Here is a 10994-nt window from a genome sequence, read left to right as displayed (position 1 = left end):
TCCCCCTCTATTCTCCCATCACCTTGCCCCATGGCAGAACACAGGCCTGGGCACACACGTGCATGCTCTGGGGTCCTAGGAATCTTTTCTGGAGCAAAGTCAATAGCTGACAAATGAGGGGCTGTGGCTTTGAAGCTCAGCTGACAACCACCTAGGCTTGCCTGGGGAACTGCAAACAAAGGGTTTGGGGACCCAGCAGCTTTGTGGATTCATTCCAGTGAGAATACAAGGTGCACTTGAAATAAAGAATGCTTCTTTGTGACTCATTAGACTCCGCTCTGTTCCTCTCTATTAGGCATGTGTCTGCCACGCCGGGCAAAGCTATGACATTCAAAAGTGGAGGAGTCAGGGAGAAATAAAAACATTTCACTTCAGTGTCTAAACCATGTGCCCCTTAATTTGAAATAAATCTGTGACAACTGACAGTTACTTCTTTCAGACAGTTGCAGAGAAAGGCTTGACTTGTCCTAGTAAATCAGACACACAGGCTTCATTATTTTTAGTCTCGTTAAAAAAATGTTACCATAGCAACTGCACCATCATCTAGGGCAAATGTTATCTCTTTAAGTCAATAACGTGAGGAGCCGACCCACAAATACCCAGTGCTTTGAGAGGAAGAAATGACTTTTCAACAAACTTAATTTCTTCCAAGTCTTCACCATTTATCTTCATTTGTAAGCCCAGAATTCCCCCCGCCCCATAAATAAGAGATACTAAAAGCAACATACAACTTTGTAAGATCCAAGGCTGATCTCTCTTGTATCATTAATTCTATTAGTTCCTCCAAACTTGCAGCTTCATTTGTGGCTTTTTTATTCCCCTATGGGAGACATAATGCTAATTAATGTGATCCTTGGGCAGGGCATGGTGTGTTTTGAAAGCATGGTGGGGAAAAACATATTGGAGCATGCACATCTTCTTTTCTGAAATCTTAAGAGATCGTTTTAAGTGATGCAGCAAACGGCTTAGTTCCTGTGGGCCCACGTTTAGTACCTGTGCGCCTGAGTGGCCGCTCACTAAGCATCATTTGGCTTAGTTAGTTCAACTCCATTTTTGGTCAGATTTGAAATTATTTGAGAGTACTTATGAAGATTTATTGATATAGTGAATTTTATAACTATGGTAAAGCTTGCATCCCCAAAATATGAGATTTGGATCTTAAAAATTAAGGCTAACACTTCAGACTTTTTCTCCTATGGAGAAATATGTTGTTGTTAATTGTTGTGTCAGATGAAAGCACAGGTTGGTGCCCACCCGTGTGTCCTGGTCTCAGAATGCTGCTAAGGTTTCCTAGTCCCCAAAGACTTTGCCTCGTCTCTTCTCGTGCTCACATTTTTTTCCCCCACATTTCATAACTCTGAAATCAGGATATGCCTCATTATTGCTGGTGTGACATAATTTTTTATTGGTAGCTTTTTATTTATTAGTAGTACACATGATAATGATGCATTTGCGGGGAAGGAAAGAGAAACATTTCTTGCCTGCCTATCATGTACCAAGCATTGTGATGTGCAATTTATAGACGTTATTTTGTAGAATCCTCACACAACCCCTATTTAGATGGCATTTTCAATTTCGTGGGAAGCTGAGACTCAGGGAATTGTGAGACTTGTCCAAGATCACAAGCTGGCAAGTGTCAGAGTCAAGGTTTGAATGCAAACATGGCTGACTTTATTGTAGTGAGACCCTCTGGATTCTCCATCTGACTTGTTCTCAGCTTGTTCTGTCCATGAAATAGTTTGCAAACCCTTAACTCTGGAGCTGGGAAGGACCTTAGGAGTCATAGGGTCCATTCCTCTGTGTTACAGATGAGGAAACTGAGGCTGAGAGAAGTGACTTGCTCCAAGTAGTCACAAAGGAAGTTGTGAGAATGCAATGGCTGAGCAAGGGAAGAGCGTGCTCCAGGCTCTGCCGACGTCACCATCTCCTGCACATGCACAGTGTGCACCCTAGGCCCTCCCCAACTGGGGCTCCCTCCCCAACAGGCCTCCATTGCTCAGTCTCCTCTTCAAGGTGCTGACATTTGGCTCATTCCTCTGGAGTCATGCCCCCCCCAGATCTCAAGAGGATTGCTCACATATGTCCCTTCTCCCTTCTCCTTGCCCGTAGAAAACCTGTGTCTTGTGCTTCATCCTCTTAGGTGACAATGAATCCATGTGAAGATGACAGAACAAAACGAGAGAAGATTCTGCAGGGCCTGTGCTTGGGGGCATTGCTCACATCTTCACTTGCTACCTCAAGAGAGTGACTTTGATGGTGGGAACTTCAATGGAGATTGAAGGGAACGTGGCAGACGCATAGACTGTGATGCAGATATATTCTGCAGGTATCAGGGCTCTAATTAGCCTGTGGAATCATGCTGCAACCTCTCACGCTGCCTAGGGAGAGGCAAGTAACATGGCATAGCACAGGGATTGCAAAAAGTGACATCCATACACCATTCCCCTTTCCTACACCCATGCTGAAGCTGATGGGCCACTGCCCTGTGCACTTGGACTGGCTTCATTGCCTTCTTAACACAGAGTTCCAGGGAGACGCTTCCAATTGACTGTAGTTGGTTGCAGGGATGAAATAAACCCATTTTCAATTCCCAGTGTTGTTGAGGCTTTGGAAGTAGGCAGGTCACAAAATGATAGCGCCTCCATTTCTCCCAATGTAAAAAGGAGAAAATGATAATTGATTTACACAATTGTTGTAAGGCTTAGAGATAACATATATAAGAGTCCAGCAGATTCCTTGGTGCCTGGTACATAGTAGTTGCTTAGTGACTATAAATGTAATTATTATAAGGTTAATGCTGATGGGGTGGAAGGCATGATGCCACAGCTCTGCATTATGAGGAAGTTGGAGATTGTGAAAGAAAGGTGTTCTTGGTCTTTGGTTGTCTGTCTTTATTTTGTGATACTGCAGATACAAGTATGTATGTTTCAGGTCTAAAAAGGGTTGAGTAGCCCTCTTTGGAAAAACGGCTCAGGGGGCAGCTCACTGCCGATTGGCTAGCTCTCGGCCCAGCAAGTTGGGAAGATCACACCAGGTAAGCAGTGTGTCCTCAGAGAACCCCAGTTCTGGTTATGCTGCTCACAGGCTGAAGGGCTGAAGAAAGTCCTTTATTCCAAACCTAGTTCAATTTTCTATTAAACACATATAATAATCCAATTCTAGAGCTGGGGTAGTATATGGATGGATTCACTGAGTGTTGCTCTATGTTTTGAAAAATCAAACCTTTAATGAGTAGTACGTTTATTTAAAGAACACCTTTCTTTGTAGAAAATGGAAATACTTTATCTTCTTTATTTAGTTTCACTACTTATTTAACATGCATGTTAAATATCTCTGGCTATGTCATTATTTGCTATGATGTGTAAACTCCTAAGGGCCAAGATGATGCCTGCTTCATTTACTTTTTAGAGCACACGGAAAAATGCCATGAATGAGTACGTTTTTAATCTATTTTTATGCTGTTATTACAGATTGGAATATAAACTGTATCCCATACTCATAAAAATATTATTTTGTTCTTATTTTAACCTTTCAAGACCAAAAATATAATGAATCATCTCCATTACAGCAGCATTGAATGTCCTTATGTTCAGTACAAACGCATACCAATTGGTTTATTTTAACAACATTAATATTAATTGAATTTCTATTATAAAAGACTGTCCAATGTAGAAAATGTGAAAAATATTGAAAACTACATAAAAGAAATGAAAAGTTGTCATTAATTTCCATGCTGGGAGATAATCACTTTGAACATCTTGGTATTTTTTTCCTAAATGATTCATTTTAAGGTGTTATTAATGTTATCTAATACTTAACTAATTTTAAGACTTTTGACATGTTTCTTCTCACTGTGATTTCCATCCTTTCAGTTAGTGATGCTGTGTTCTTTCCAGTAAGAATTATTGTTTTGTTATTTTTCAATGTATTGAAACGTTGTGAATTAAAGGAAAGAGTTTGCCATGAGCTGCAGGTGACTTACTCTTGTTTCAAAGGAAACTTGTGGTTACCATGAAGGAAAATTTAATCCATCTTGCCCCAGTGCATTTGTTCTCCTTAGAACCAGGTGAACTACCTCTGACTATTTCCCTAGGATTATGTCTCCCACCAAGGTAACTTTCTGTTTCAGTAGGTGATGTTAAGCAACAAAACAACACCCTTTAAGTTAATCAGTTTTGGAAAATAGAGACTGGCTTTATATTCCACGGCTTTGATGTGTTGAGTAGTTCCTGTAAGGATTTGCCTCTCTTTTGTTTTGATTGACAAGACCTTTCCTATATATTTGAGCAGTCAAGCAGCCCAGTAACAGAAGGTAGAGACATTTATTCAGAGCAAACCTCTACTGCTCCTTGTGAGTTACTGAAATCTTGGGTGCAAATTTCAGCTCTAAAAGAAGGTCCAGCAAGAATAGGTAAGTGCTTCTCCATATTCATAACTTCACTCCAGCCGAGGGAAGCCCGGGGAGCCTCGCAGTGACAGGTCAGAAGTAGGACCTGTGGGATCAGATTTGGAAATAAATAACTTGGCAGCCCATCTTAAGCCATAGTGAGTTTGATGCTGCTGGTGGTGGTGGGCCATAGGGCAACGTCCTCCTTACTTCATTATCCAGTGCATCTTTCCAGTGGGCCACGCATGAAGGGGTGATTCTGGTTCCTGAAAGAGTACAGGGAATGACCAAGACCAAGAGAGAATAGACTTGACAATGCATTGGGATTATGTTTTAAATGCCACCTACGCTTCTTATCACTGGATTTAAATTGAATCACAACTAGGTGCTTATTACAGCAGAAGCATAGAGCAGAGGCAGTTTGTAGCAAGTAGGACACGTTTTTATAAATGGCCACCAAGTCAGGTGCCAGGTTTCATGATGTCTTCTGCTTATCCGTTCTGTGGCAGGTCAGGTTAGTTACAATACATCTAGGGAATACTATTAATATTTATTTACCCACCCATTCATTCCCCATCCATGACACTGAAAATATAATTTTGAGCAAAATATATAACATGGCACCCAAATACCCTGGACTCAAACAAAAGTAATTTATGTGTATTCACATACTTTGTTAGGATATGTATTGCTTTGGGTGTTACTCATAGTTTATGTTCATTTTGAAGAGACCACAGGGACAAACTTCTTTAACATACGAGTCACCTGCAGCAGTTGGGCCCCGTACGGAAAAGCCTGAGAAAGCGTTTGGAGGGTTGGGTGTCTAGAGAGGTCCACAGAATCCACACCGGCTTGAGTTACAGGAGACTTTGGGCACCTGTGATGGAGTTTGTGGGCATTCACAATTTCCTGGCTCATTTTCCCTGGGACGCTAAGGGCCCGGTCCCTTTGATGGCGGCCACTGAGGGCCACTGGACCTGTTAAACTCTCTTTCCTTCCCCTCCGTGGAGAAGCGGCATGAAGCTGGCGTACCTCTTCCTCGGCCCCGTGGCCCTCTTCCTCCTGGCTGGCGGCACCTGTGTCCTCAGCACCTCCAGCGGGAACCTGCGCACCTTCGTGGGCTGTGCTGTGAGGGAGTTTACTTTCCTGGCCAAGAAGCCAGGCTGCAGGGGCCTTCGGATCACCACGGATGCTTGCTGGGGTCGCTGTGAGACCTGGGAGGTGAGTCGCTAAGACAGGTGCAGATGGCAGTGCCTTCTAGGCCAGCCGCTTGAGCCCGATTCTCAAGGGTCCACGTTTTTAACGAGATAAGGTAGAACTGGGGCATCTGCCCTTTCCTGTGAATTTAACACACAAAATAAAACAATGATTGGCATCTTCCAAAAGTGGTCTGGAAAACACGATGTTGTCCCTTTAACAAAGCACCGATAAGATTCATAATTTGATGTACACAGTGCCCGTGTGCCTGGGAATCACCTCCAGGAGGCCAAGAGGTGCTGTTACCGTCCTGCTCATGTTGCAGATGACATGGAGGGTCGCAAGGGACAGTGATGCAGAGTCGTGTAGAGAGTAGTAGAAAGCTGGGAATAAATCCTTGCCTGGGAACAAAACTTCTCCCTGGAGCCCCTCATCTGTGGTAACTCAGCCAGTTACCCAGGAAGATGCCCCGAGTTGAGGATGAATGAAGGGTGGTCCCAGGCCCCTCCTCTGTGCCTCTCCCACAGCCCTGTCCCTTCACCTCAAGTCCTTGGGACCCTCGGGGACTCTCACTGACAGATCCCTTAAATCCCTTTATATTCAATTATATCTGGCCTTTTTGGAGGCATTTAATTTAAAATGGGGATAAATATCTCAAAGTTAAAATCCTATTGGACTACGATGAGGGGTTTGAGTGTGAGGAGGAAGAGGGCCACCCAGCACCCTGTCGAGTCACATCACATGGTGGCTGTGACTATTCTCCCCGAGGCCCGCCTTGGTCACCAATGAAGTGCCAACTCTGATCTTGTCACTCCCGGCTCAGCAACCTCTAACGACACCCCTACTGCAGAGTCAGTAACTGACTTTCAACGTCCCAGTGTCAGGGCACCTGCCTGCTTTCCCAGTGACAGCACATTCCCTTAGCTCTGGCCTTGGCAACTGACTTTTAAAGGTATTATCATTAAATAGCCTCATGGAATCTCATTTTGGTCCTTTTCTCGTATCCCTTGTCATTCCCACCTACATCAGCATAATTGTTCCTTGATGCCCATCTCGGGGCCAGCTCCTTCCCTGAGCCTCCTCTGACTCTCATAGGCCCTTGACCATGCTCTACCTTTTCTCTTACTTCCTCGCCCACCACATGCATAATTTTAAGTTTTTTGAGGGCAGAGGTTCAGTCTTGTGACTTTCACAGCTTTTGTCATAGTGTCATGTATGAACGAGGCAGTCAATACATATTTTTGGATTAAATGGGATTGACCTCTACCTGGAGTCATATATCCTTTTCCCTAATGGAAGACAACTGAGAAGCACCTGAGACCATGAGTGGACACTGCCACAGCAAAAATGTCCTTCTCTTCAGGGACTCAGAGAGCAATCTGCTCTTGCTTAGATAAGATTATGGCCTATGAATGAAGTTGGGTTATGGTTGTTGAAATGTCCAAATTAAATGAAACTACTTCACTAAATTAGTTTTATTTTTGCATCGTTCAGGGGCTTGAGACCTACTAGTCAAATGAAAATTCAGTTTTGCTAAGTGGACCTTGTGTGTCAGCTGACAGCAAGCTTACTCAAAAAATTTTGGTACATTTTCCTATTTAGGGCTTGGTCCAGCAATGCCTCTCTCTGCTTGCGTCTAGTATCTGGGCTATTTAGAGCTCTTTCTCTGCCAAATTCTCAAACTCCTGTTTCCCCTCAATTCAGCTCATCTTCTCCTTTTAAAAATTGATGAATGTCTTTAATTGGATCACGGTCACCATAGGTGGTCAGGGACTATGCTCTCACTGGAGAAATGGAAGCACCAAGACCATTAAAGAACAAAATTCTGCCTAATTTTAGCCAGCTTTTATTTATGTCTTTGCTGTGTTATGAAAAGGGAGGTTATGCATAGAAAATAAATAAAAGAACAAGGTTCGTTTTGCCAGCAACTGAAAGTTTCTGAGATATAAAGCACTTTTTTTTTTTGATAATTTAACTGGGGAACATGTCTGAAAGTAAGGATGTTCATGATGACAAAGTGGCTGGATTTACTTTTGAAGGTGGAATTGTTGCTGAAAATAGCTATTTCTCATGACCTGGGTTTAGAGTTGCCAGATTTAGCAGACAGACAAACAGAACAAAACAACCAACTCCCCTCCCCGCTCAAGACTCCCTAAAAAAAAATCCAAACTGAAACAAAACAAGAAAATCAGATGCCCAGATAAATTCAAATTACAGATGAACAAATAATTTTTTTAGTGTGTGTCCCAAATATTGCATAGAACAGCTTTATACTAAAAATGATTTATCTGAAATTGAAATTTTATTGGGTGTCTGGTCTGCCTAAGTTCCCAGAGTACCTGAGGGTCACAGGACATGAAGCAAACTGGGGAAGGTGGGAGAAAACAGTTGAGGACAAATTCAGCCCTTCTGCATGGTCCTTGTCAAAAGCGCAGCTGCTACTTTCATGACATTCACACAAGAACTTCATCTTGGGCTTACACATGTACACAATTTATTATATATACTTATTACATATAGATTTATTTCTTTTTTTCCCAGAACAAGTGAAGGTAGTTCCTTTGAAAGCTGGTTGTTACTGTTTTCATTATTACTTCCTTATAATAATTGCTCTAATAAGAACAATGGCTTACATTTATTGAGCTCTTACTTTGTGCTAGGCATTGTGCATTGTATTTATCATCTTACCTTATCTCCCAAGCAATGCTATGAGGTAGATAATTTGTTTTACAGACGAGGAAACTGAGGCTCCAAGGAGTTAAGTGGATTTTCCAAGGGCTCCGGCAAGTGGCAGGACAGGGACTCAAGCTCGATAGTTCTGACTGCAGGGTTCGAGACTTTTAACGACTACCTTGTGCTGATTTTTTTCTGATCTATGTGCTCTGTTTATCAAAATTGTCTCTGAATTAAAGATTTATAAAAGGTGATTATCAGAACAGGGCATGGGCCATTCGGGAACCTGCCTTGCTCTGTTTTCTTTCATCGATTCAACAACAAGTAGTTATTGAGAACCTCCTGGGTACAATTCTACGTACTAGAGGCACAGCAGTGAGCACACAGGCAAAATCCCTGTCCTAAAGGAGCGTACTTTCTAGAGTGAGAGAAATATCACACAAATGAATAAAAGATAAAATATGTCACGTGGCATTGACAAGCACTTTGGAGAAAAATAAAGCAGGAAAAGTGATAGGAGGTTTCTAGTTGTGGAGACGGCATGTTGCGGTTTTACATGGGATGGTGAGGAAATGCTTCCCTGAGAGGGTGACGTCTGAACCAAAGCCCAAGGTTGGTGAAGGAGTGAATTGCATGGGAGAAGAATGTTCCAGGCAGAAGGAACAGCAAGTGCAAAGCCCCTGAGCTGGGACAGTTCCTGGTGGGTTTGAAGAACAATAAGGAGGCCACTGTGGCTGCAGCCTAGTGAGGAAGTCAGAAAGATGGGGATCAGTGTAGACATACCAGAAGGGAAAGGTGAGGGAAGGTGAAGTAGGGTCTTGAGGGTGAGCTTACAGCTTTGAGTTTTGCTCTGAGTGAGATGGGAACTCACTGGGGCTTTGAGCAGAGAGGTAACATGATCTGATGTTATGTTTTAAAAGGATCACTCAGGCTGCTGTGTTGCAAATAGAGTGTAGAGAGTAACAGTGGAAGAGGGGAGACTAGTTAGAAGGCGTTTGCAATGATCAAGATTGCTCATTTGCTAAATATTTATTGAGCACTTGCTGTGTGCTCTGGACTCTTCTGGGAGCTCGGGATACAGTAGTGAACAAAATCAGCTTCCTGCTTTCAGGAGTTCATTTTCTACTGGGAGAAGACAGAGCAACAAATACGCAAATGAATAACAAGTTAATTTCTGCTAGTGATAAATGATACCAAGAAAATGAAGCAGGATGGTATGTTCTAACGAATTCCATTTTCTACCTGTGGGGACAGAAGCCCATTCTGGAACCCCCCTACATTGAAGCCCATCATCGAGTCTGTACCTACAATGAGACCAAACAGGTGACCGTCAAGCTGCCCAACTGTGCCCCGGGAGTCGACCCCTTCTACACCTATCCCGTGGCTGTCCGCTGTGACTGCGGAGCCTGCTCCACTGCCACCACGGAGTGTGAGACCATCTGAGGCTGACGTGGTCTGCAGAACACAGCTGGCCGCCTTGAGCCTCACAGACCCACCTGTGCAGGCAGCAAAAGCAGCTCTACCCCTTGGAAGCAAGACTGTTTAATTTTGACCATACCTGTGGAGGTTACCTGTCTCGCCTTAGGGCCAGCTCAGGCACAAGGCCCAGAGGCAGCACACTTATGTTAAAAATGCAAAACAATATTTGTGCCTTCTCCAAAATGATTTTTCTGGTTCATACACATGCAAATTAATTTTTCTTTGCCTTGAGTCTTGAAACATAATTTATATATCACAATCCTCCACTAATTTGGACTTATAATATGCCAATGATTTAAATGTATTGGATGTAATTAGGAAACAGGGCTGGAAAGTCTTCAAATTCTCACATTCTGGTTAACCACTGATCTCCAACTGGGCTTATGATTAAAGGGCTAGAAATTAACAAAACCAATGTACTAGTTTTCCTTACCCCAAAGGAAATCCAACTGCAAGCTTCCTTAGAGAAAATGTTCCCTTCCCCTTTTAACTGAGCAATTATCTACACAAGAAACAGACACTGCTCAGATTTATAAAGAGAGTAGCTCAAATTAAAAGATGTTTGGGTTTGAGTAATTCTTTTTCCAAGCAAAATTCCCTAAACTCCCTTAAGATCCTTAATAAAGTGGCTACCTGGTGATTAAAAAACCTCAGAAATAAAATATGTAACTAGAAGCTATCATTTAGCCTTAAGAGCTGATGAAATTAAACTCATGTTTTTAGAGCCCTCCCAATGCGATGGCAAAATGGTCGCTCACAAGTATTCTTCTCCATTTAGCATATTTTAAATTTATATTATAATCTATTAAACTCAGAAATTGTACAAGTTTTTAGGGGTAAAACTGCACTGCTGGCTCAGAGAAAAAAAGTCTGTGATTATGTAGCTCTTGTCCTCTCTAAGATCTTACAGCAGCTCATTCTGTGACTTTTTTTTAAAACTCTAATGTTATGCACATGTCTTTAATTCTGGCATTTTCTGGGTTGAATTTAACCTGTTCCTTTTTCATAATATGCCAGGAACATCTATATTAATGCCAATAAAGCATGTCCTCTGTCTTTTGAATTCATGAAAACTTTCAAAAAAGTCTTTTTAGTCTTTAATACACTTTGGAAGAACAGTAAGAAGCACACATAAAATAAAGTACAAGGTTATTTTCACTTAAGCATTAATTTGGGATGCCATGTTTAGCAAGAGACACAGACAGATGACTCTGGGTAGCTTGTGTCCCAAAGGTGGCACAATCTGCACAATCAGGCA

The 10994-nt window shown here is 42.4% G+C and overlaps 1 protein-coding gene across 1 annotated transcript; it reads left to right on the top strand.

The window, feature by feature from the left end:
* Positions 1-5404: 5404 nt before the first annotated feature.
* Positions 5405-9700, top strand: GPHB5 (glycoprotein hormone beta 5). The gene is made up of 2 exons (XM_012656150.1): positions 5405-5608; positions 9512-9700. Exons 1-2 carry the CDS (start codon positions 5405-5407, stop codon positions 9698-9700), a joined length of 393 nt encoding a protein of 130 aa, XP_012511604.1.
* Positions 9701-10994: the final 1294 nt, after the last annotated feature.

This window comes from Propithecus coquereli, unplaced genomic scaffold (assembly GCF_000956105.1).
Source record: "Propithecus coquereli isolate 6110/MARCELLA unplaced genomic scaffold, Pcoq_1.0 Scaffold5, whole genome shotgun sequence".
In the NCBI taxonomy this organism is placed as follows: Eukaryota; Metazoa; Chordata; class Mammalia; order Primates; family Indriidae; genus Propithecus; species Propithecus coquereli.
This window is presented reverse-complemented; position numbering and strand designations above follow the sequence as displayed.

Excerpts from the sequence above, each read along its gene's own strand:
- GPHB5 (XM_012656150.1), top strand. The coding sequence starts at position 5,405 with ATGAAGCTGGCGTACCTCTTCCTCGGCCCCGTGGCCCTCTTCCTCCTG. Across the intron at positions 5,609-9,511 it reads GTCGCTGTGAGACCTGGGAG|AAGCCCATTCTGGAACCCCC; the intron begins GTGAGTCGCTAA and ends CTGTGGGGACAG.